We start from the raw sequence: 27,913 nt of genomic DNA, 5'->3' as shown, positions 1-27,913 counted from the left end.
CTGCCTCTTTACTGACGTCTAACTTCCTAATCTGGTTCCCATCCCCCTGCCGCATTAGTTTAAAACCTCCCCAACAGTGTTAGCAAAAGCACCCCCGAGGGCATTAGTTCCAGTCCTGCCCAAGTGTAGACTATCCGATTTGTAATGGTCCCACCGCCCCCAGAACTGTTTCCAATGTCCCAAAAATCTGAACCCCTCCCTCCTGCACCATCTCTCAAGCCACGTATTCATTCTGACTATTCTTGAATTTCTACTCTGACTGTCTCGTGGCACTGGTAGCAATCCTGAGATTACTACCTTTGAGGTCCTACTTTTTAAACTTGTCTCCTAACTCCCTAAATTCTGATTGTCGGACCTCATCCCGTTTTTTTCCTATATCGTTGGTGCCTATATGCACCACGACAACTGGCTGTTCACCCTCCCCCTCCAGTATGTCCTGCAGCCGATCTGAGACATCCCTGACCCGTGCACCCGGGAGACAACATACCATTCGGGAGTCTCTTTTTCGACCACAGAAACGCCCGTCTACTCCCCTTACGATTGAATCCCCTATGACTATAGCCCTGCCAGTCTTTTTCCCGCCCTTCTGAGCAGCAGAGCCAGCCACGGTGCCATGAGCCTGGCTACTACTGCCTTCCCCTGATGAGTCATCTCCCCCAACAGTATCCAAAACAGTATACCTGTTTTGGAGGGAGATGACCGTAGAGGACACCTACACTGCCTTCCTGCTCTTTCTCTGCCTTTTGGTCACCCATTCCCTGTCTCCCTTACCAATCCTAATCTGCGATGTGACCAACTCACTGAACGTGCTATCCACAACCTCCTCAGCATCGCGGATGCTCCAAAGTGAGTCCATCCGCAGCTCCAGAGCCATCATGCGGTCTAACAGAAGCTGCAGCTGGACACATTTCCCGCACATGAAGGAGTCAGGAGCATCGGCCGCGTCCCTGAACTCCCACATTGAGCAAGAGGAGCATAACATGGGTCTGGGATCTCCTGCCATTTTTACACTCCCAACAGTAATTTTTAAAAAAAATTTTTAAATTTACTCCCCTTCTCAGCAAGCACTCACTCAGCAACCACTGCGCCCTGCATGACAACACCTCAGGGAAAAGAAAAACTACTTACCAGTCACAGCCAATCACTTACCTGCAGGCTGTGACGTCACAGTTCAACTTCTTTCTACTTCTACCTGCCCTCGAGTCTCCCTCTTGATCTTTACTCGGCTGGGATCCTTACAGTGATTGTCTTTTTTTTTTTGGTTAGAGGAGGAGGTAGGGAGGGAAACACTGAAGAAGTGTTTTGGGTTTAACTGTCACTTGACAACAGCTCCTCCACAAACCACCTTTTGGATGCAGTGACTGCAATGCACGGATGCAAATTTTCCCCACAACAGCCAATCAGCAGCTCCGCTCTACTGCCCTCCTAATGAGGAACAATCCGATCTGATAATACTCGAATAGAAAGAAGGTTAATTTTGGTTGGTTGAAAAGGGTGGATCGGAAACAAATATTGACAGGTAAAAGAGAAAATAGGCACCAAGTGGCCTTCAAAGAGGAGATATAGTTCAGGGACAAATTACTCACCTTCCTCAAAGGCAGCGAGGAAGTGCACCCAAGCTAGGACTCTCATAATAGAAAAATAAAATGACTTTAATGCGAAACGGAAAGAACTTTGATAGTCAAGCTGAAAAAAAGAGTCCAGAGGGGAACAGAAAAAGGAAATAAGTGAGGCAAAGAGAATATGAGACAAAATATGAGCATGATAAAGGCTTTTACAAACATAAAACAGGGTAATCAAAAGGAAAGATGAGCCAATCAAGGACCAGAAACTGCAGATGGAAAAGCAACTAAATGTATCTATTTTTATCAAAGAAGGTGCTGCCAATGTTACATATCAAGGGTCTGGGTAGAATAATAGATAGGGGTAGTGAAACAATTGGTAGTGCTCAAGGTAGAGATGTTACTGTGTTACTGTTGGATAATAGAATGGTGATAAACAACTGGAGAGCTGCAAATGTTGCATCCCTGTTGGAAAAAGGACGAGGAATAAAAATGGTCAGCCAGCAGTGGAGTGATTACAATAATTAGAGATAAAAAATGAACTATCAATTAGAAGAACGTGGTTTGTAAATGACAACCAATAAAGATTTGTTAACGGCAAGGTGTGTTTGACGAACCTGATTGAGTTATTCGGTCAAGTGATGGCGATGGCTTGAAGATTATGGAGGAGTTCATATTGCATAAATAGACTTTCAAAAAGCATTTAATAAATAATACTATTGTTCATTAAACTGAGGATCACAATATTAAAGGGACAGTGGCAGCATAGGTAAAAAAATTGTCTGAGACCCCAAAAGCAGGCTGGAGTGGAGGATACAGTGGTGACTCCCACATGTCCACATTTAAACAGTGCTCTGAATAGAGGGCATCATCTCAAAATTGAGGAAAACAGTTACAGACGTCAGGACGACATAGACAAGCAGATGAAATGGACAAACAAAGATGAAATTTAATGCAGAGAGCTGGGACAAGATTCTCCGACCCCCCGCTGGGTCGGAGAATCGCCGGGGGCTGGCGTGAATCCCGCCCCCGCCGGTTGCCGAATTCTCCGGCACCGGATATTCGGCAGAGGCAGGAATCGCGCCGCGCCAGTTGGCGGGCCCCCCCCCCCCCCCCCCGGCGTTTCTCCGGCCCGGATGGGCCGAAGTCCCGCCGCTAAAATGCCTGTCCCGCCAGCGTAGATTAAACCACCTACCTTACCGGCGGGTCAAGGCGGCGCGGGGGGGCTCTGGGGTCCTGGGGGGGGGGGGGGGGGCGCGGGGCGATCTGGCCCCGGGGGGTGCCCCCACGGTGGACTGGCCCGCGGTCAGGGCCCACCGATCCGCGGGCGGGCCTGTGCCGTGGAGGCACTCTTTCCCTTCCACCTTCGCCACGGTCTCCACCATGGCGGAGGCGGAAGAGACTCCCTCCACTGCGCGTGCGCAGGAATGCAGTCAGCGGCCGCTAACCCTCCCGCGCATGCGCTGCCCGGAGATGTCTTTTCCGCGCCAGCTGGCGGGGCACCAAATGCCTTTTCCGCCAGCTGGCGGGGCGGAAATTCATCCGGGCTCGGCCCCCCAAGATGCGGAGCATTCTGCACCTTTGGGGCGGCGCGATGCCCGACTGATTTACGCCGTTTTGGGCGCCAGTCAGCGGACATCGTGCCGATACCGGAGAATTTCGCCCCTGGTTTCAGACGGAAAATGACAGGAGGCAATATAAACTAGGTTTTAAAGAGGGCCAGAAACAGGGAGTCCGAGGGATTCACTTACATACACCTTGAAGGTAATAGGAAAAGTTGATAAAGCTGTTCAAAAAACAGATTGGATACTTGGCTTTATGAATGGAGTCAGAGTATAAAGTGAAGTTAAAGCTTCATGAATCAATGGTTAGATCTCAGCCAGACTAGTGTCCAATTCTGGGCACAACACTTCAGAAACGTCATGGCAAAGATGATTTATCAGAACGGGACCAGAGTGGAGGGAATTCAGTTATACGGAGATGCGGGAGAAGCTGGGGTTGTTTTCCTCAGAGCAAAGAAACTTTTGGGATGATTTAGAAGTGCTCATAACTATATGGAGTCACATAGGGAAGACTGTGTTCACTAGAGAAATCTATATATATATTCAGCAATTTGCTGTGATCTGGAATACTTAAGGTTGAGGAAGGGGATGCAATAGCAACATTCAAAAGGGAAGTGGATATTTACTTTAAAAGGGAAATGGCAGATTAGTAGGACAAACTGATAGTTTTTTTAAAAAAGAACTAGCATAAGCACCAAATGGCTTCCCCCTTTCTTGTATGATTCAACATTAAGGTCAAATATTTTCAACATTGGAAAATTTACCACTGTCTCAGGAAATTCTCCAACTAGTCAAATAAAATGTGAAATACTCGATCTCAAATTAGGACTCCCTGATGGACTGGTTTTGTCAGGCTACAGCAGTATAGAAATATCCTTCTCCAGTATTCCATTCCAATTCTCTTCATGGTGCACATGGTGGTGCACTAAGGCATACTTTTGTCTGTTTCCATAACTAGTAATTCTTGGAACAGCTTATAGCTTGAGGGTCACCATTTGACATCAAGTGTGGCTTGACCAAAGTCTCTCCTGCTCTTACCGCCAGCCATTGGCATGTTTGGAAGGATTTACAGGTTGACACACTCAACCTGTTTGTCTGCATTGTGAACACACCTTCATTGACCATAAAGTCCTGGGGTGTGACTCGAACTTGGAGCTTCTGGCTTGGAGGCAGGGACTCTACCCTCTGCTCCAGAACACCTCCTCAGTTTTCTCCCATACACTCCATTTAAAATCATAGGCAGATTTTGGCATAAGAAACTAGTTAAATAAAATGAGTTACTGCATTCTAGTTTATGGAAGGCTTTTCTTAACAGCTGAATATAAGTAAGAAAAAAAAAACTTTCCTCACACTTAAGTGAGCCATTCCACAATGCCTCCTAAAACTACAATGATAAATCTGCTTCAAGGTCACACAGAGCTCTAGGATGGTTATTAATAAAAATGTAAAAGTAGATGTCCAAAGCTCCTCTTAAGTGCTGCACAATGTACTGTCGTTGAAGGCATTGCAAATTTTGACATTCAAAATATCATTGCAGATTGCATATTACAATAAAGTTAACATTTTGTATTTATGAAACATCAGAATTTTGTGAAGCATGGTCTTTTAATCACATCTACAAGTCCATGAGTTGGAGAAGTGCTATTTACATGGCTCACTTCAGAGTTTATTGGCAGCAGAAATGTACTGCAACATTACCACACAAGTCTATAAAATGGCTGAGAACTGCAAAGCAGACAGTCTATGATTACCTCTATTACTGCAAAAGCTGTAGGTGCAAAATAAAGTTGCAAGCTAGAAGGGACCTGGAAAAAATGGAATTTGGTCTCGAACATTATGGGCGGGATTCTCCCAGCCCCGCGCTGGGGAATCCCCGCAACGGCGCCCGACGCCGGCACGGTTAGCGCGACGCCAGTCGCGGGCCGCTATACGCGGCTGGGCCGCTGATTCTCCAGGCCGGATGGGCCAAGTGGCCGCTCTAAAACGGAAGAGTCCCACCGGCGCCGTCCACACCTGGTTGCAGCCGGCGGGAACTCTTGCGCGCAGGGTCGGGGGGGGGGTCTCCGATGGGGACTGTCCCATGATCGGGGCCCACCGATCGGCGGGTCGGCCTCTCGCTTCCCGGGCCTAATTTCTTACAAGCCTGCCCCTGAACTCCCGCACCATGTTGCGTCGGGACCGGCGTGTTGAGGGAGGCCAACGCGCATGCGCGGGTTGGTGCCGACGCCACTGCGCATGTCCTCGTTGAAGCCGGCGCCACTGTGCATGCACGCATCCCGCGGTGCACAGTTCGCGCCGGGATGGGAGGCTGGAGCGGCATGAACCGCTCCAACGCCGTGCTGGCCCCCTGTAGGGGCTAGAATCGGTACTCCCAGCGGCCCGTTCACGGCATTTCCGTCGCTGTGGACACTCTGCCGCCGAATGGGAGAATCCCGCCCAAGGAATGGGAAACAGGAAATGATTGGAATAAAAACTAGATAGATTCCCTCAAGTAACAAAGGAGATACAGCAAAAACTAGCTGTTATATCTCTGAGTCTGCCACAAAGAGAAAAGGTATGGAGGTTGGATGGATGGATTTGTTTATTGTCACAAATGCCATACAGTGAAAAGTATTTTTCTCTGTGCAGCTCAATCAGATAGTAAATTTTAAGAAATTAGCACGGTTATAGCAGATGTAAGAAGAGAATTTGTGTGAGAGAGCTCGCAGAGAGAATCGCCACGCTCCGGCGCCATCTTGTTTTTCAATGAGATGCCACTCTCTTGGATTCTTCCAAACACGATGAGAGGTTTTATCAGGAGATGTGAGAAAGAAGTGAAGCCCGCATAAATGCTGTCTGCTGACCTCATTACAGATCTCTCTTCTTCGGCAGTCCCTGAGCATCGATGCGGACCTGCTGCCACTCCAGGGAGGTGGGTGCTGCGGTGGCCGAATAGTCCAATTCTGGATCCGCAGACCCTGCCACAGGTTTGGCAGGTGGTGTTTGGTGAGGTGGGTGGGACGCTCTGGATTCTGCGCTCTCTTTCCGCTGTTTCCACTTGGTCTCCACCTGCTCCACCCTACGTCGCTCGAGATGATTGGCACCTTGGCGGATGCTTCTTCACCAGTTTGTGCGTTCTAAGGCAATCGATTCCCACATATCAATGGGGATATTGCATTTATTTAGGAAGTCTTTCAGAGTGTCCTTGTAGCGTTTCCTCTGCCCTCCTAGTGATCATTTGCCATTGTGGAGCTCGGAGTAGAGCATTTGTTTTGTGAGTCTTGTGTCGGGCATGAGGGCAACGAGGCCCGCCCATCACAGCTGATCAAGCGTGGCCAGTACCTCGATACTGGGGATATTGGCCTGGGCGAGGAGGCTCAAGTTGGTACGCCAATCCCACTAGTGGATTTGCAGGATTTTGCGGAGGCAATGTTGGTGATATCTCTCCAGAGATTTGAGTTCTCTGCTGGACACGGTTCATGTTTCTGATGCATACAGGAGAGCGAGGCTCACGGCTGCTCTATCGACCGTGAGATTGGTGCTAGATTTAGAGGTCACTGTCTTCGAACACTCTGTAGCTCAGGCGTCCGAAGACTGCGCTGGTGCATTGCAGTCGATGCTGGATTTCATCGTCAATGTCTGCTCGCACCGAGAGGCTCCTGAGGTATGAGAAATTATCCACACTGCCCAGGGGCTCACTCATAGTCCGAGGGGGGGGGGGGGGGGGGTGCAGTTTTCTGTGACAGGAGACGGCTGGTAGAGAACCTTTGTTTTCTGGATATTTAGTTTGAGGCCCATTCTCTCATATGCCTTGTCGAATGCGTCAATGATGGTTTATAGCTCGGCCTCTGACTGTGTGCATATACAGGCATCGTCTCTGTACTGCAGCTCAATGACAGAGGTTGGCGTGGTCTTGGTTCTGGCCTAGAGGCATCAGAGATTCAACAGTTTCCCGTTTGTCCGGTAGGTTAGCTCCACTACAGCAGGGAGCTTCAAGGTAACAAGGTGAAGTATGGAGTGTTACTGCAAGGAAGATGGAGAAGAGCAAAGGTGCAATAACACAGCCATGTTTGACCCCAGTTTGGACACATATTGGGGCTGTGGTGATTCTGTTGGTGAGGATCATGGCTTGCATATCATTGCAGAGCAAGCAGAGAATAGTGACGCATTTCTGTGGAGAGCTGAATTTGATGAGGATTATCCACAATCCCTCGTGGTTGTCAGAATTGAAGGCCTTTGCGAGATCGAAGAAGGCTATGTACAGAGGTTGATGCTGCACCCCGCACTTTTTCTGCATTTGTCGCAAGCTGAAGATCATGTCTATTGAGCCTCTTGATGGGCAGAAGCCGCACTGAGACTCAGGGAGGAGCTCTTCAGCCACTGGGAGGAGCCGTTTGAGGAGTAGTCTCGCGATGACCTTTCCCGTGGCAGAGAGTTGGGAAATCCCTGTAATTTCCAGTCGGACTTGTCTCCTTTCTTGACGACGGTCACAATGAAGGCATGTCCGAGATAATCCGGCATGCTCTTTTCCTTCCAGACATGGGTGATGAGGTTGTGGATTCTTGTCCAGAGTGCATCTCGGCTAGATTTTAATAATTCCGCGGGGATTTCATCTGCGCCAGAGGCCTTGTTGTTTTTCAGCCGCCAGGTGGCCTTTTTGACCGCACAGTGATCTGGGATGGTGCTGCGATGGTGGGTTGTGAGCCTGGAGGAAATTTCAGAGATAGGGATGAATGCGGCTATGGAGGGATTTGAAAACAAGAATGAGAAGACATTGTTTGTCCAGGAGCCAATGTAGGTGAGTAAGCACAGGAGCGATAGTTGTTGAGTTAAGCCTTGGGCAGCAGCGCTTTGGATGATCATCAGATTGGACCAGTATTCTTACTTTCCCGAATTACAGTTTATTCATTCTGGGAGACAGGCCAGATTAAATGACAAAAGGGATCATGGCGCAAGGTGAAAGGTGATGGTAATAAGATTAAGAAATTAAGTAAGTGCTTTGCACAGAACGTATGGCAGTGAGAGTGAAAGGAAAACAATGTGGGACAATAAACACGCTTCAGTATAAGTGTTATTACTGGGGCGGGGAGGGAAAAATCAATAGAATTCAAAGGAGAAAAGGCTGCAGGCCAAAGATTATGAAGACACAGAAGAAACAAAAGAAGCTCTAAACACAATCAAATCATCCTCGGAACTAATGCATAAGGATGTCTAAAGACCTCTGTAACAGTTCTGTTCAAGAAAGGATAGAAGGGGGATAAATGGAATAATTGCTGCCCGTTCAAACTGGGCTCTTGAGATCATTCCGATGAGGCAGAAATTAATATTCTCTTAAAAGCAGGAGATAATGAAGGACAGCCGGTATGAATTTAGAAAGAATAAATCGTGTATGATAATTTTAATTCATTTTTGGGAGGAAATGTCAATACATAGATAAAGGGAATGGGATGGGTGTGGGATATATTAATTTGCAAAAGGCATCTTACAAGGTGCCACATAGTATTAAGTGTACATATATAGAAAGTTGGCTCAAAGACAGAAAATGGTTCTTACTGGACATTTTTCAGCTAAAGGCATGTAAGCAGAAATCGCTGGGCCAAACATCAATGTTGGCACAAGTGCTTGTTTCAGCTGGACTTGGGTATGGGGAAGTTTGGGGTGGGGGGCATCATTATTTGCATACACCAAAAATAGTGAAGTTAACTGTGTGAATGGTTAACACTGCTACCACCTCACAGCGCCAGAGACCCAGGTTCAATTCTCACCTTGGGTCACTGTCTGTGCGGAGTCTGCATGTTCTCCCCGTGTCTAGGTGCTCCAGGCTCCTGCCACAGTCCAAAGATGTACAGGTTAGGTGGATTGGTCATGATCAATGCACTGGGTTTCGGGGATAAGGTGGGGTTGGGGCTAGGTTGAGTGTTCTTTCGGAGGGGTGGTACAGACTTGATGGGCAGAATGGCCTCCTTCTGCACTGTAGGGATTATATGGAATTGTATGCAGCTTGGGATCACGTAGATTAAAAGAATATGGAATTCAATGTGCTGAAACATGGGGGTCATACATTTTTAGAGAAAAAAACGAACAAAAACGAAACCCACACTAAATAGGAAGACTTTCAAGGGAGCAGAGGGCCAGTGAGAAAGACATGCACATTTAGGGGTTCAAAGGATAAGTTGATAAAAAGGGTGCTAAATTTCATAAGCAAGGACATAAAGTACTAAGGCACGGAGATAATACTAAACCTAATACAAATCATTGACTAGGTCATAGTTAAGAATATTTGTCCAGTTCTGACTGCCCCATATTATAACAGATTTAAGATTAGAGGGTACCGAAGAAATAAATTCATTAAAAATAGAGAGCTTTAGTTATGAGGGAAGAATAGAGAAAGTTGGGTGTTTCACTAGAACAGAGGGCAAGAGGATATTTGACTGGGTTCCGTGAGGTAAATGCGGGAAAGCTATTTCCATCGGTTGGTGAATCAGTGACTCGAGGATATAAATTTAAGCTCATCACCAAAATGGGAAAGGAGATTACAAATATGGTACACAAGAATGACTGACCAGAACAGAGCTGTAAGGTTGTGCAATTCACTTCCAGGGTTAGTGGAAATAAACAATGCCAATATTTATGATGAGATTGGATAAATGGATGTGGAAAAGGATTTGAAGGGATAGGGAAAGAGGGTGGGTAAATATGACAGAGCTATTTGCCTCAATGTTCCCGCTAAGTTGCATGGGTACCTGGCCACACAACAATCAGAATGTTCTGCTTTAGAAACAAACAGGTCTCGCAGGAAGCAATGTTCTCTTTGAAGATGTGCACGCATGGGGCCATGCATCAACGTTAAAGGGGGCCACACAGTGCACCTAGCTGATCATGTATAGTGAACAGAAGTTAAAGAAAACATTGATCTACTTGAATATAGAGTAAACACCAGCATGAACTGATGGTGCTGAATAGCTTGTGCTGTAACTATCATCTATTTTTATGGTTATGGTGGCAGTAAAATCATCAGTTTTGAAAAAGGAACTGGATAAATATTTGTAAATCAAAAATATATATGAAAAGATAGGAGGAAAAAGCAGACACTTTGACCAAGTGTATAGCTCTGACAGAGAACGGATAGAGGCATGATGGGTGAGATAAATCTCCTTCAATGCTAAATACCGCAATGCTAATATAATTTTCGTACATTTATTTGGTATAAAAAGACACTGTTTAAATCAAACACTAGAAATTAATGGCAGTAGATACATTTATATAAGCAGAACCAAAGTATATTTTGGTATATTTACAGAATGTCAGATAAACAATCAGGGAAACAATGTAACAAATGTTAGTGAATGTTATGGGGTATGTCAGAAACTTTCATTAAGGCATGGAAAAATATTGATGTATTAAAGTGAGGGAAGCACAATATTCCAGTATTGGAGTGGCAACGGGACACACCAGAGTGTTAAATAGAGAAGGATAAAAATACCGTTGATCGATCCTCAGTTGACATTCAGAAAGGCCAAAAGTGCAGTGGAGGTTGTTCTTCTTTTTGGTTGGCATGAAGCCACTGTGGTTAGCACTGCTGCCTCATAGCGGCACGAACCCAGGTTCAATTCTGGGTTTGGGTGACTGTGTGGAGTTTGCACTTTCTTAGTGTCTGTGAGGCTTTCTTCCCTCAGTGCAAAGATATGCAGGTTAGTTGAGGTTATCGGGATAGGGCGGGGGATTGGGCCTAGGTTGGTTGCTCTTTCAGAGGGCCGATGCAGACTCGATGGGCCGAATGGCTTCCTTCTGCACTGTAGGATTTCTATCCTATGGTCAAAGCAGAGTAGAGAGAACTTTATACTCTGCATCTGGCCCATATTACGTTTGATGCAGCAGTGCTTCAGCTCAAAATAGACAGAAAAGAGATGTTCCATTCCTCATCAATAAGAGTCGAGAGAGAAGCTGAGATTCTTCTCCTTGGAACAGAGAAGGTGAGAGCAACAATTGACAGAACCATGCAAAATTACGAGGAGGTCTGATAGAATTAAAATGCAGGCAGAAACAGAAAACAGTTTTAAACTGTTTGGCAAAGGAACTGTGGGAGGGCGGTGAGAATTTGGTTTTCTGAAATGCACTGAATAAAAACCACAGTGAAAGGAGATTCAACAGTAACTTTCAAAGGAGAAATGGATAATCAGGCAGTGGGCCAAACGATTCTATGAAGTTCTCTCGTCTTTGCCAACTTAAAAATGCAGCAAAAGCATTCAAAACTTTTTTAAAAACTGAAACTTTCAAAGACTGAAACAATTCAGGATTCTCACTTAGCATTACGAAACTAAAAAAAAAAAAACACCTCTTACCCAAATTTCCTTTTTGCACATGACCTAGCACATACAATCCACTCTTTTTTAGGTCGTTTGTGAAACTTATCAGTTGAGTACTCGTTCTAGGATTGGCAACCATCAGCAGAATTTGTGGGCGCCAGAACTTGACATGATCTTTGCGAACATCTAGCATCAGAAGGTACTTTCTAACCTGCAAACACAAGTATTTATACAGGATTTTGAAGTAAAATGATCAATTTAATTACTGCAGGAATCTATTTACAGCATACACTAGTAGCTAGGATTTTTAAAAAATCTGTCTGGAATGAAATGTTAAATAAAAGGCAGTTATTTACTGGGTGTCCTCTTGGTATCTCTTGTATTTGGGGTAAAAATTTCAAAATGTAGATACCACTGGGATGGATAACCCATCCAAAAGATCCATCATGCTGAGCTCACCGCCAAGGGCTGTGATCTATAAACATCCTGATAAAAAGTGTTTCAAATGCCACATTGACCCGAGACGGGGCCTAAAACAAGCTGCCACTCGAGTCCTGGCAGTACAATCACCAGGAAGCTGCCTGTCATCTCAGCTGGTGAGCTAAAAGGTGACTGGCCTTCTCTCAGTGCTCATAATATACACCCCTCGAACAACAAAGTTGCTCCACCTTCTTATCCATTGATAATAATTAAAATTGTGTCTTCAGCTTTTTCTTTTCGCCAGCAACTCTGGGGTTGCGGGAGGCGAGTACTGATGGTCCACCTCAAGGATGGAGTCCACCAGCCTTTAACGCTTCACCCTCGCAGTCTTTTCCCATGTCTACTTTGTAGGAAGTGACCTCCCCCACGGTAACCACCTTAAGGGCTTCCCACAATGTAGAAGGTGAGATAGAGACACTGTTATTAAATTTAGTATATTCCCCAATGCTGGTGGATATGTGTTCACAACATCTCTTGTCCGCTAATAATGCCGTATCCAACATCTATGGCGGACGCTGGGAGGGACGTGACTCTAGTGCCAAATCAACAAAATGTGCAGCATGGTCCGAAATCGCAATCGTTAAGTAACCTGCCCCCTCCACCTAAGGGAGGCAGGGCCAACCACAAAACAGTTGATACACTAGTATATCTGGTGGACATGGGAGAAAACAGAAAAATCTTTATCAGCCGGGTGCAAAATGCACCATGGATCTGCCCCCTGCCTCTTGCTCCATGAAAACCAACAACGCCTTTGCATCCCTGATGTAGTTAGAGGTTTGGGCCTGGACCAATCCATCCTGGGGCCCAGGACACAGTTTAAGTCACCCACCAAAAAAATAAGCCAATGTGAATCCAAATCAGGGAGGGAAACCAGAAGCATGTTGATGAAGCCTCTATTATTCCAGTTTGGAATATAGACATTAACCAGACATTAATGAGGTGCCCGCCAAAGACTCACAGATAATAACATGTCTAGCATTGGTGTCAGCCAAGACTTTAATGGCAAACAATTTAACCCTATTATTGATTAAAATTGCCACAACCCAGGTCTTACCATCAAAGACCAAATGAAAGACTTGTCCCACCACCCCTTCTGCAAACTAGTCTGGTCTCTGACCCGCAAATAAGAGTCTCTTACAGAAACACCACATCGGCATTTAAACTTTTAAGGTGAGCAAATACCCTCGACCTTTTCACTGGGTCATGAAACCCTCTGGCATTCCAGGTGACCAAAAAGAATTGAGGGTGTCCCACCCACCCGGGTGCCCCACCCACCCACCCTCCCCACCTCAATCTGGAGTCAGTAATTTCGACCAACAAAGATTATCCTACAGTTACATAGAAAGTACAGACGCCAGGCCCACCTAACATAGCCACCACCAAACCCACTAACAAGATTAAACAAAATCAACAGTCATGGTCAGAAAGCAATTCCTGCCCCTCAACCCCCTCTTCCCTGCCCTCGGACACTACTACACTCAAATACAAAAACAGTAAGGCGAACATACACCAGCGAAACCTACTTCTAATAAACCTAACTCCAAACAGACCAAAAACGAGAATGAGCTGCAGTCAACCCCTCAGCATCGCTCCCGTTAGCTAACTCTTCAGCTAGCAGGAAGGCTCCCGCTCAGGGTGAAGAAAAATACTTACACCAAAAAGGCACAAATATAAAAAACCCTTAAACACAGTACTCCAACAGGGAGCTTTTCACAACAGTTAGAACTAATAGAGCAATAACCCATACAAAATTAAACCCGCAAACCAAGTCCAGCTTACAAACCATGCAACCCAAACAACAGAGTAATGCAAACATGAGCAAGGAGCCCCAACAATTCCACAAATCAACATATCCAACCCCAAGATCCAAAATTCTCAAAAACCTCAATCAATCCGCACCCAGCCCTTGCTTCTTTTCAAAGGAATCCGCCTCCTCTGGCTGATCAAAAAAGATATTTCCCCTCATAAGTCACCTGGCCCCTACTGGTACCTCAAGAAAGCAAGTTCGCATTGAACTTTTTGGAATACCCTAGCGAGAGCCACCTCATGCATGTCCTCCCCCTACATAACGCCACCTGAAGTCCCAAGATGACTGTTATCGGTGCAGGGGAAACCATACCAGTTTCGGCCGTCCACAAAGAACTGGACACAATGGGACCCAGTTCTCTCCAAAGTGAAATGAGTGACCTTAACCGGGTTACACCACCATAAATCTGAACAATTAAGACCATATCTTACTTGCAACGATTAACTCAGTTGTGGAAAATGAGTTCATACTCTGGGGTTCCAGAGTGGTAGTGCCACCCCCTGCCCAAGAGCTCTTGTTGCAAAGATTACATAGTGCCAACGCGGGCCAGACAAAAACAAGAAAGCTTGTAGCTACATCTGGTGGGCGGACCTAGACAGGGACATTGAAAACAGGGTGCGCCAATATGTGGTACATACGGGGTACATGTGGACTTCACTGGTCCTTTTACAGCTAAGATGTTCCTCATTTTGCCGGACACCCATTCAAAGTGGTTGGAGGTTGAAGAGATGGGAATGATGACCTTGACGGTCACAGTAGAGGCCGTGCAGCGAGTGTTTGCTACACATGGCCTGCCTCAAGTAATAGTGTAGGACAATGGCACTCCCTTCACTGGTGAGGACTTACAGCATTTTGACATTCGCCATACCAGAATAGCCCCCATCACCCTGCTTCAAATGGATTAGCAGAGAGAGCTATGCAAACAATCAAGGGTTTGAGGATAAGGTGGGAAAGTGGAATTGAGGACCATCATATCATTGAGTTGCCGAGCAGACTCGGTGGGCCAAAAGGCCTACTTCCGCTCCCATGTCTTAAGTTCTTAAAGTTGCAGTGTGCCACTGGGAATCCTGCAGCAAGTAACTCACCTCTTGACTCCTCAAAGCCTATACACCTTCTTACAAGGCCAGGTCAGGATGAGTACCACTCCAACAACACTCAAGAAACTCAACATTATCCAGGACAAAGCAGCCCACTTGATTGGTACTTCATCCGCAAACATTCATACCCTCCCCCATACACATTGGCAGCAACATGCACCATCTACAAGATGCACTGCAGGAACTGAAGGCTCCTTAGACAGCAGCTTCAAACCGATGACCACCACCATCTAGAAGAACGAGGGCAGCATACATATGGGAACACCACCATGAAATAACGCGCCAAGCCACTCACCATCCTGACTTAGAAATACATCCCTGTTCTTTCATGGTAACTGGGTCAAAATTCTGGAATGCTCTCCCTATCAGCACTACAGGCGTACCTATACAACATGGACTGTAGCGGTTCAGGGAGGAAGCTCACCACCACATTCTCAAGAGCAATTAGGGATGGACAATAAATGCTGGCCTAACCAGTGAAGCCCACCTGCCATGAATGAATAGAAAGAAAATAGTAATTCGAACCTCACAAATTAGTATTTCACTGAATGTTGCCACTGACTGGTGAGGAACATTACTTTCATGCAGCTGATTGGAACACTGCCAAGTATAGTTGTTGCCGCACATGGATTCCTAAAATCAATAACATAAGCCCTTTCAAATGCTACATTTAACTTTTGTGTGTCTCTACAAATCCTACTGTTAATTTCGCAACTGGAGGATACATGACAGCAGCTAGAAAGATTACCATACTGAAATCCACTCTGTTCCCCAAGTGGCCAAGCAAGAACGTATTCCACTTCTCATCAGTAACTAAAAAGTTTGGTTAAATAATTTTCACTTCAACAGAAAATATTCTTGCTGTAAAAAAAGTGTTAATATTTGCACGATACTTCACGTGCAATGTAATCATGCAAAGATTTTAGTGTCCAGCAACAGACCTCATGGGCATTTAAAATATGGTTGTATATTAGACTGGCAGAGGTAGCAGATAGAAGGGGTGGGCTTTAATGGGCCAAATGGTCTCATCATGAATCTGCTTTCACTTCTCTACGTCAGAGGTGGCTTACATGTGGGTCATGTGCTTTCAAATTAAAACAGAACTGGCGCTGTTCTGATCAACTGCAAAGTAATGTTGGCACCCAAATAAAAGCGGAGTATGCAGTTAGTCTCTTATGCCTAATAATTAGATTGAATAAGGGTATGGACAAAACAGACTGGCAAAGCCATTATTCACAGAATACTACAATGCAGAAGGGGCCCTTCGACCCATCAAGTCTGCACCGATGCATGAAAGGCCTTGACCTGCCCACCTAATCCCACTTGCCAGCACTTGGCCCATAGCCTTGAATGTTATACCATGCCAAGACTGTGCAAGGAGCAAGAGTGGGAACTTGGTGCTTGAACTAGCATGAACGCATGTGTTTGTGCACTTTGTGCAATACAAAATGTGTTTAATTTGCAGATTAAAAAGTTTCCAACAGGTGACCATGTGTTTTGCAGTTAGAGCCATGAACAGTGGATTTTACCATATTTACTGTTGCTCTGATGATGGCTTGTTAATTCATGTATTAATCAGATGGCCAAACATTGCAGATTCGGGAAATCTGTAGTAAAAAATAAAATGCTGAAAATACCCAGGAGGTCAGGCAGCATCTTTGGAGAGAGAAACAGAGTTGACACTTCAGGTAGATGGCCTTTCATCAGAGCTATTAAATAGATGGCGAGAAAACACAATTAACACCCTCTCCGAACAGTTTCCTAATGTTGTACAGTACCTGGTGGAAGATTAGAGCTTGGCTGATGTAACCCCAGCTGCTGGAAGGCGATACGTAGTGAAGGACTAGCAGCAGTATCAGCATGAATGCAATGCTGCACGATGCATATATCGGGCTAATCAGAAACATCATGATCCCACAGCCAATGATCCCCAATACACAGGTATGCCAGGTGAAGTAACGAAAGGTTGGCCTAAGAATAGGAAAAATACATTTGAAAAATAAAATGCAAGCTGTAGATCACCCTTTGTATTGTGATTCACACGTTAAATACACATGGAATAAGGGGCTGGACAATGATCTAGGGATTGGAGCATGAATGAGCTGCACCATGGTGTGGGGGAGCATGTCACGTACTCCATCGTCCACATACAAATCATGGATTGATACCATTATGAAACAGTGTGGAGCTCAAATACTTCATCATGGGAATGAAGAAAAGTCCTCCTGGACTGTTAAGTTTCTCACACATTAATACATTAGCTGCAGGCAAGTTGCCGTTCTGGTTGCAAATTGTGCGTATTATAGGTGGGAAATATCAGAGGCAGGTCTCACTTGATTTTTTAATGTAGCAACCACTTTTAATCCCAGCAACCTTTTGTTTTGAAAGCAAATGGTTTACTCTGTTTTAATAGAGAATGGTAATTGATTTACATTTCAAATGCAATTGCAAGATATCTAGTCCTTTATTTCAAAGTTATTTGCAAGATATCTAGTCCTTTATTTCAAAGTCACTTCATTTGAATTATCTATTAATGTGAATTCCTTTCAGCACATAAAGCCTCCAGTGGTGTTTGATTTAAATTGCTTAATTCGAATGGCTGGATAATTTTGGAATTATCCAGTCTTTGAATTAACAAGAGCATTTGTACAAAAATACATAACAGCAGAACTGAAAATCTTGAAATTGGAAAAGCTACAGAGGTGTTTAAGAATCAGTACGGTTGAAATTGTGACCTATACAGCCCTTATTATTTCTGTTAGCAAATGCTAACGTTTTTTAAACAAGTACTATTTTAAATAAATGTGCAATGCCAATCTCTACAATTAAATAGTTTAGTCTGATATTTGAGGCTTCATGCTAGAATTATATATCCCAAAGCTACAAATTTACAACAATATTAAGGTATGAACAAATATATCCCCAAGACAAACTCAATTCAAATTCACAAGTGAAGGTTGACAACTGTGTGTTACAAGTGGGAAAAAAAAGAAAATCGCTTATTGTCACAAGTAGGCTTCAAAATGAAGTTACTGTGAGAAGCCCCTAGTCAACACATTCCGGCAGCTGTTCGGGGAGGCTGTTACGGGAATTGTTCAGTGCTGCTGGCCTGCTTTAAAAGCCAGCGATTTAGCCGTGCTAAACCAGTAAGTAGCTCATACATTTGTCTTTCAGAATGTAATGTGGCAAAGGAATTTCAGCTTGAAGTCAAATCATTGCACAGATAGTCAATAAAACCAAAAAGAATCGAGATTCGGCAGGAAGAATTCAGCACAATAATAAGAATGAATAACGAGCAAAAGCGGAGGCTTGTTGTTCATCGATTAGACAGAAAATGCACATTTAGTATATCGTGGGGGGAAAAAAAAGAGCCAACAAAATAAAAGCTTGACATCTGGAGCCATGATAAATTATTTCAAAATCTATTCATCAACACGACTTACAAAGAAAGCCTTCAGCATGGAAAAGCATCCCAAGGTTTTTTGCAAAGGTTTATGGAAAAAGGGTGTGATTTGCTCATTCCATGATGTGGACAAATCTGCAGCACTGCTAAGTTCCGACTATTGTTTCTTAAGTGTAAGATATTAGAGGGGATTAAACATTTGGTCAAAGAGGTGGGCTTTAAGGAAGCTGTACAGGTGATGATATTTAAGGGAGAGAGCTCCAGTGATCAGAGCTGAAACTACTGTCGGCAATGGTATGCGTGGGTGAGATGCACAAAATGCAGGAGTCAAAGGAATGGAGAATTTGGTTGGGGAGCAGTTGCAGGTCTGGAGAAATAGTGAATGAATTCATGGACGGATCAGGACACAAATATGATAATTTTACATTAGAGGTGATAAGCAACTAGGAGCAAAGGAGGATGCGGCAGCTGGGGTCACAGATGGGCCCATGACTGAGTGGGCCCAGGACAGAGAAGCACAAAGGGTAGCCATGTTGTTGTTCAAATATGAGAGTGGGATGCCAACAGTATCGGTACTTCCCCAGGCTTCAAGACCCGGAGGTCAGAATGCCCGCCCATTGGGAGTGGGCTACTGTTGGTAATGGGCTACTGTTGGTAATGCAAACAAGAAGAGGCCATGGATTGCCTAGGGGCCCAGGCCGTAGGTGAATGAGTGAGTGAGGGTAGGATGGGTGTTGCAGGGAGGAAGCTGCAGGGGAGGAAGGCAGGGCAGAGGGTATTGGATGCAAGGACTGGGATTGGCATTCACTGGTCATCCCCTCCACCCGATGTTAGGTTCCTTGATCAACACAAAGTTTCTTTGAAACAGAGGGTGAAGTTTGCCTGGCAGCCTTCGCGAGGCACAGGAAAACCATGCCGCTGGCATGTAATCACTGCAGCACCATTAAACTCTGGAGCGTCCAGAGATAATTGGTGTCAATTCACTCAATAGTGAACTAATAGACATTCCACTGTGAGCAGGCCAGTTTCCCTCAAGAACTCATACCTGCCTTCAACTTAATCACAGGAGGTTTGGGCCACTGCCAGGAGATGCCGTGAGACCTCTCCCAAACCTAAGTGGGCCCAGCTGTCAGGTTTCCCACCATGACAGGCTGCATTAAATCCGGCCTGGAGAGTAGGCAGAAAGATCAGTCTAACATTGAAGTCTGAAAGCCAGATGGCTGTGATAGGATGATGGGCACTTCTCACCTGCATGGGACCAATTTGGAGCAGCTACCATCAGTGGCTTAGTTTGAAGTTGTGAAGAGGTTCATGGTTTGGAACATAGCAGTGGTAGGTTATTAGGCCTGTCAAGCATGCGCTGCCATTCAATTAGATGACAATCATCTACCTCAACAGCACTTTCCTGCGCTATCCCCATAAACCTAGATAACATTGGGATCCTGAAATATTTCTGTACACCGCTGGGGTAGAGAATTCCAAAAAATTCACCACCCTCCTCATCTTGGTCTTAAATGACCGACACCTTATTCTGCTCATTATTGTGAATTTGTCTTGTTGAGAGCTAGGTGAAAAGCTTCAATAGCATATCTCTCTGTGCAATAATTTGAGCAGTAGTTCAGTAACTTTGAATTTCCAGGAGTAGACTTCACTGAACTTTTCAGCTCACGAGAGTTCCAGTTATGTGTATTCGAAGCCATTTGATGGAGTTCACTTTGGCTCCTTATTATTGGTAGCTGCTGAAGGCAGTTGAACATTTTTCAGCTCACCCACGCCTGCCACAGGGCAATTATACTATCTATCGTGGTGGGATTTGAACCAAGGACCCCAGTGCATTGCTCCAGGTTTGTGGCACACCAGTTCACTGACCTATACCACTAAGCCACAGGAGGAAGTCTTGAAGGCAGTTGAATTTCAAGTTCCTGGTAGCTTTGTTAATTAGTATGTTTTCATCTGAACCCACGCTAACCTGCATGCATCCTAGCATCCTGAAGTGCAGTTATTCTCACAAAACTAAAACTCTTGAAGGTACAGTGAATCAACATTATTAGGGATTTAAACGCATCGATTTTGTATTCAATGCACAGAAACACTCCAACATGTTGATTAAATCACTGGTACAATGTTAAGAGGTTTACATCAATCAGATGATACATAAATATTACTCCGGTTATTGTTTCAGAGATCAAATTTTTATCCTTCCATTTGCAGATATTGTTACCCAAACAAATAAATAATAACCAAAGCAGATCGAAATGCCATCAGATAATTATATGTTTTGCAGATTAGATCTCAGGATAGTGACCCAAGTTCACATTTATGTTCCAATAGTACAGCCAGGTTACCCAAGAGCCTGTTGCAAAGTAGACCCTGGCATCATGAGCGTGTGTCAAATGACTTAGGCAGTTTGAGCAGAGTGCACTATGCTCATGACACCACTACAACGGCTGCAGCTCTGCACTGATATCACTGCCGGGAGCTGTGCTGGTGCTGATTCAGCACATTTTATGGGTTCAACAGGTCAGGAAGGCGTTAGGAAGACCCCATTACGAAAAAACATTTTAAAGAACCCAATTCATTTTTTTCCCCAATTAAGGGCAATTTAGCGTGGCCAATCCACCTACACTGCACATCTTTGGAGTGTGGGTATGAGACCCACGCAGACACGGGGAGAATGTGCAAACTCCACACATTCAGTGACCCGCGGCCGGGATCAAACCCGGGTCCTCGGCGCCATGAGGCAGCAGTGCTAACCACTGCGCCACCATGTCATCCCCCAAAAAAGGGATTTTTGTGTCCATCGGTCTTAAGCAGCCTGGTGGTTTCAGCTGTGGATGTTACCAGCGATGCAATAATGAGAACTCCGCTGTGAAAATATTCCGATGGATTTTGCTTTATAGCACAGTTGTACCAGAACTGTGGATAGCAGTAATACGCTTCAGGATTTATCAAGTTTTCAGCTGTGGAATTTATATAATGCGTTGAAAGTCAACAGATCAGAGTTTACTGGCAAATCAAGCCAATGCTATTCTGTACTTTGAACAAAAATGCGAACTAATCTTGAGTCAGTTTGACAGATAATGAAAAATAAAAATAACTACATTTTGTCACAGAAGTATCACCTAAATAACTCAAGCGATAAACCTAAAGTTTGTTAAAAAAAAATTGCCATTAATCAGTTTAAAATAAAAACATTTATTTTCATATTTCTATCCAGTCCTTATTTTTCCCCCCCAATATTCAGTGTTGTATTAAGAGCAGCCTTGAAATGCAATCTTGCTTGATGTCATTATCTTACATTCTACTTGCCATAATCAAAGCATCCAGCCGAGAAAATTGCAGTAAAACTGAAAGCTGAAAAAATCTCCAAGGTACTTTTCCACACAAAGCTGCGCTATCATTTATGGTACTTTTATAATAACCTTTATCGTGGCCAGTTCCTTAAAAGATGCTTAGTGTATTCGAACTGTGACAACTAACAGTTATTTGCAGATGATGTGTTCCTTGAAGATATTATCCTTACCTGGGTCAAAAACAATTATTTAGAAAGCCACTTAAAGTTGCTAGCTGTTCAGTTTTTATTTTTATAGGCTATGAAAGGTGCTGGGCTAAGGCGAAATAGGGTCACTCACCATTAAAGCATCATCAAAGTGTGACAGTTTTGGTGTCCAGGCTGCGCACGGGCGATAAGTGGAAAATTAAATTTATATATAATTTATGTGCACATTTAACAAACATATCTTCAACGCACTGATTTACTTCAAAAAGGTGGTAAATGTGTACATCGAATGCTGCATTTTTACACATCTGCAAAGTGGTACTGTTTGAATAGTTATGTCTGCTCAATTAAGATATATTCATGTGAATGGCTTCTTATTGTTTTCAGGAGCTTTGAAACCCTGTTTGGGTGAGCAATGCCCAGTTTTAACAACTCCCACATTGTTGAGTGGACAGCCATGATTTCTGCCAAGCCCGGTGGAAGAAAATACCATCTTCCTGGCCCACTTTGTCCTGGCTAAACCATAATTATCAGCACATCGCCTTGCTCATTAATAGCTCAGAAAAAGGGTAAGCAGCCTATACCTCAGGAAAGCCAAGATCGATGTATTTACACATTTACTATTTACGTAGGCCATTGTCCATGTAATGCAGCATCTCACAATCCTAGCTGGGATGACTTGATGCACCAGGCCCACAATTGGGCCTGCTTTTATATCTTGCTCATAACAAGCCCCAGGTGGTTGGCCTCTCCCCCCTATCGGAGGAGGAGCTCGTACTCCGAGACCCACGGGGAACTCAGTGATTATTTTCCCAGTGGTCCTCTTGGGGTTATGACATCCATCCCCCCACCTCGTCATCCTCGTGGGGGAATATGATCCCCCTTCCTCTCCCCAAATCCAAAAGTTCCCCATCAGTCAGAGCGGGTCTTCTGCATGCTTTCCCACAGCTGTGCATCCAATCCACCTGTGGTGGTTTGGGTCGGGTGGAGGGTAACGAGTCGCTGTTTGCTATTTTCTGCCAAGACTGCTGAAGAGGAATCGTCGGGACCTCTGTGCCAAACTCGCTGTTGTCTGCCGGCGCGGACACCTCCGCATCCATGTCAGAACCAGAGTCATCGTACTCTTACTGAGCTGGGTGTGGTAACCCAGATGGCTGGGCAGTCAACCGGAGGGGTGGCTCCAGCTGTGGCGGCAACGGTTGTACTGCTGATGGGATGTCTTGACAGGCGGGCTCACGCCTGGTCAAGTGGTCCAAAAGTTGTTGTTTTTTTTTTTTTAAACGGGTCCTTCCTTGGATCGGACCTTATAGGAGGCCGGGCCAGTCCGGTTCGGTACCAATTCAGGGAACCACAACGCATCACTGCCAAAACTCTGTACGCAAATGGTGTCCCTGGCACGAAACGCTCGCTCCGGTCCCCTCAAACCATGGTGTTTCTTCTGCGACTCCTGATGTCGCTCAACCTTGACACCAAGCTTGGGAAAATCAGACTCAGCCGAGTCCTGAGACGTTGACCATCAAAAGCTCTGCCAGTGCGATCCCTGTGGTCACATGCGGTGTTGTACGGTAATAGAATAGGAAGTGCTTCTTCAGACTGGACTGCAGGCCGCTAGTCCATTTGAGGAAGGATGATATAGCATGGTCCAGATGTGCTGATTGCCATTCTGCTGCATAAAGACAGCAAACTCCTCACTGGTGAAGGTGTGCCATTGGTTGTACCAGTGCTTCCGGAATCCCATGGATGCAATCCCCCGAGCTTCTCAATTGTGGCCCTGGACGTCGTGGAAGTCATCCTCCATACCTCCAGCTACTTGAGTGGGCATCCAAGATTACTAGGAACATGGACCCATGAATGGTTCCACAAAATCTGGGTGGAGGCGAATCCATGGGCGACCCGGCCATTCCCAAGCTTGGAGATGAGCCGCTGACGGAAGTTTCTTAAATTTCTGGCTCGCTGGGCAGCATATTGCAATTCTTTTGGATGTCTCCATTGATACCCGGCCACCAAATGTAGCTCCAGGCCAATATTTAATCTTCAACGCCCCCAGATGGCCAGCATGCAAGTCCAGGGCTTCCTGACTGCGTGGGGGAACAACCACTTGAGCACCCCACAATATCACGCCATTGTCCAAATTAAGCTCGGAGAACGTTTGAGCGAAGGGCCAAAGAGTCGATGGGAGGATTTCCTTTTTACTGCCATCAAGTAGCAGAAGGTGAAGCTTTACCAACAGCGTGGCCCATAGTGCCCGCGCACGCACCAGTCATTGGTAAGGTGTCCATAAAGGTCAACATCGCAATCAGCTCATCCGCCACAGGTGAGGACCCGGCACTCGCGGGCAAAGGCAGACAGTTAGGTGCATCCACATGCGCAATCTTGGTACCCGGTGATGTTGAGAAGTGTAAGCGGTAAGCAGGACCACCCAACACAGGACCCTTGTCGACCCAATCTGCAGGATGCTCTTCTCCTCCCGGAAGAGGCTGAGCAAAGTCTTGTGGTCAGTCACGATAACAAAATGTCGTCCATTCACATACTGTTGGAATTTCTGAATTCCGAAGATCACAGCCAGACCCTCCTTCTCGATCTGTGCGTAACGGCGTCTGTCAGGGCCCATGAGGCAAATGCAATGGGGCATTCCGTGCCACTCTTGGGTCAGCACTGCTCCGATGTCACAAGGGGAGCTTCACATTAAGATCGGGAGCCTAGTCGGGTCATGGTGTGTCAGGAATTGTTTTGAAGGTAGGCGTCTCTTCACGGCTGCCATGTTGAGAAGTGCCCCAGCACCACTCCTGGCTCTATCATAATAACACATGCAGTGGAGCCAATAGAGAGGCCAGGTTGGCAATAAACTTGCCATAATTAACTAGGCCCAAAAATGACCAGAGCTCAGTGTCGTTTCGCGGGGTGGGGGCCACCTTAACAATGCAAACTTTATCCTCGATTGAGTGCAGCCCATCACTGTCCACCTCGGTAACCGAGGTAAATCATTGTTTTGGCACGGAAAACACGCTTACTGCGCTTCAGTCTGGCGCCCATATGGGCAAAACGGTGGAGTAATTCCTGGAGGTTTGTCATATGTTCCTGTTCTGTAGAACCGACGATAAGAACTTCGTCCAAATAGACGGCCACTTTTGGCAGGCCCTGCAAGATGTTTTCCATCACACACTGAAATATCACGAAACCATCACCGGCACCACAGGTGCGGCGCATTTAGCAAACTGCACCGGTCATGTGACCCCCAAATCTTGCAGGCGTCGCAGTTCTATGTTCACTTTTGGAAACAGCGCCTAGGGGACAGGCCTCACCCTGAAGTACCATGGCTGAGCAGCAAGATCCACATAGATGTGGGCTCTGGCCCCTCATATCCTGCCCAGACCCTCCTGGAACACCGTTGGAATTTATTAAACAGATCATAAAGATTTCCAGATTGTATTCGGGAGACCTGTTGTCAATTGAATCTAAGGACTCTCAACTGGTCTTTTTCTCGCAAGTTGGGACCCGGGCGACCAAGGGAAGGTAGACCGACTGCTGTCCATACGTCACTGGCACAGTGGTCCCCACGATTTTTAATAGTTCTCCATATAGGTGGCCAACCTTGCCTTCGCATCCTGCAAGGTCAATGATCCCTGTACCAAGCAGTTGAAAACGTGCAGAGGTCTACAATGGAGATGACAGCCCAGTGTCCACTTCTATCGGCAATGGGTGTCCATTAACCCGTAAAGTAATCCGGATCGGCGCGAACCTCGGAGCTGAGGCACAGTTCAATTGCATCAAACAATCCTCGTCTTCTGGGGTGCCCACGTGCAAGGCCCTAGTCCGGGGCTACCTCAGCGGTGGCTGCAGACATCGTGCCCTGCACTGTACTAGGTGACCGTGACCCTTACGAGACCCTTCACCACAATGGTGGCACGGCAACTGGCTCTCACCATCATCCTCAGGCGAAGTATCCCACCAGGCTGCGGCAGCGCCTGAAAACCGCCACAAACCTGTCTTGGGGGCTGCTCTGTCAGAGGAATTCTGCCCAGGCCCCCACCATCCTGTGACCAATATGGAGACCGAAAGGGAAGATGGCCCAAACTACACACACCATAATCACCAGACCTGTACACCCTTCTCAGTGTGTTCGCGAGAAAGGAAAAGCTCAAAGGCCCGCTTTAAATCCAACGTAGTTTCAGCTAACAGCTTCCTCTGTGTGGCCAAACGATTGATATCAAGCCAGTCCTTCAACATCTCCAAGAGAGATGGCCCAAACTCGCAGTGCTCAGCCAAGTGCCGCAGAGGAGTTACAAAGTCCGTAACTGACACACCTAATGAGCATACCACCATAACTGACACACCTAGTGAGCATACCACCATAACTGACACACCTAGTGAGCATACCACCATAACTGACACACCTAGTGAGCATACCACCATAGCTGACACACCTGGTGAGCATACCACCATAGCTGACACACCTGGTGAGCATACCACCATAGCTGACACACCTAGTGAGCATACCACCATAGCTGACACACCTAGTGAGCATACCGCCATAGCTGACACACCTAGTGAGCATACCACCATAGTTGACACACCTAGTGAGCATACCACCATAACTGACACACCTAGTGAGCATATCACCATAACTGACACACCTAGTGAGCATACCACCATAGTTGACACACCTAGTGAGTATACCACCATAACTGACACACCTAATGAGTATACCACTATAACTGACACACCTAGTGAGCATACCACCATAACTGACACACCTAGTGAGCATACCACCATAACTGACACACCTAGCGAGCATACCACCATAACTGACACACGTAGCGAGCATACCACCATAACTGACACACCTAGTGAGTATACCACCATAACGGACACACCTCGTGAGCATACCACCATAACTGACACACCTAGTGAGCATACCACCATAACTGACACACCTAGTGAGCATACCACCATAACTGACACACCTAGCGAGCATACCACCATAACTGACACACCTAGCGAGCATACCACCATAACTGACACACCTAGTGAGCATACCACCATAGCTGACACACCTAGTGAGCATACCGCCATAGCTGACACACCTAGTGAGCATACCACCATAGTTGACACACCTAGTGAGCATACCACCATAACTGACACACCTAATGAGTATACCACTATAACTGACACACCTAGTGAGCATACCACCATAGTTGACACACCTAGTGAGTATACCACCATAACTGACACACCTAATGAGTATACCACTATAACTGACACACCTAGTGAGCATACCACCATAACTGACACACCTAGTGAGCATACCACCATAACTGACACACCTAGCGAGCATACCACCATAACTGACGCACCTAACGAGCATACCACCATAACTGACACACCTAGTGAGTATACCACCATAACGGACACACCTCGTGAGCATACCACCATAACTGACACACCTAGTGAGCATACCACCATAACTGACACACCTAGTGATGCACGATCAATTGCACAAAGAATAAAGTTGGGTACAACTGTGGCTTTATTACAGTCAGATGCGAGGCCTCCTGCTGCAGCTGGCGAAATGGCAGGGCACTGGAGGTCATGCATATTTATACAGTTTTCCCTGGGCAGAGCCAGCCGGCAGGAGCTACCGGCGAACCTGTAGTGCAGGTCCTACCTTACATCTCCTATTACAGTGGATCATCACATTCACCCCCTGTTAAAAATGAGTCCGGCGGGGGTGACGTGAAACTATATACAATTAGTGGAATTATGTACAGTGGTAGGGAAGGAAAAGTCCATGTTGACGGTCTGGAGTCCATCAAAGTTTCAGCCGGTCTGGTGCTTTGGTGCTTCATTGGGATCGGCGTAACGGTGGTGGTGGTGGAGGTGGCTCCGATGGCGGTGCTGATGCTGGCCAGTCATCGGGGAACTCCGGGAGCGTGCAGAAGTCCTCTTCGTCCTCTTGTGCGGAAAAGGGGAGGGGGGGGGGTTGGTCTGGTGGGGTCAATATTGGCGGCGACGTGGGAGGGGGGTGGGACGCATTGATGGGGGTGTGTGTTGGGGTGGAACCTGACGGTGCCAGGTCCCTGAGTGAAACCGTATCTTGGCGGCCGTCGGGGAACTCAATGTAGGCATATTGAGGGTTGCCGTGCAGCAGGTGAACCCTGTCCACCAAGGGGTCCGCCTTATGGAGTCGGACGTGCCTACGGAGAAGGATCGGTCCTGGA

At 46.0% G+C, this 27,913-nt stretch overlaps 1 protein-coding gene across 2 annotated transcripts in view; it reads right to left on the bottom strand.

Moving 5' to 3' along the window:
• LOC140389768 (solute carrier family 12 member 9) overlaps positions 1-27,913 on the bottom strand; it is a 120,117-nt gene that overhangs the window by 7,613 nt on the left and 84,591 nt on the right. For both annotated transcript variants that reach the window (XM_072474276.1, XM_072474274.1), the window contains 2 exons: positions 16,572-16,764; positions 11,446-11,620 (listed from right to left, as the gene is read on the bottom strand). In XM_072474276.1, coding sequence (XP_072330377.1) covers positions 11,446-11,620; positions 16,572-16,764 — 368 coding nt within the window. The remainder of the gene's footprint in view (positions 1-11,445; positions 11,621-16,571; positions 16,765-27,913) is intronic.

The sequence above is a fragment of the Scyliorhinus torazame genome, chromosome 14 (genome assembly GCF_047496885.1).
Source record: "Scyliorhinus torazame isolate Kashiwa2021f chromosome 14, sScyTor2.1, whole genome shotgun sequence".
NCBI classification, from domain to species: domain Eukaryota; kingdom Metazoa; phylum Chordata; class Chondrichthyes; order Carcharhiniformes; family Scyliorhinidae; genus Scyliorhinus; species Scyliorhinus torazame.
Note: the sequence above shows the minus strand (reverse complement) of the source record. Positions and strands in the feature narration are given on the sequence as shown.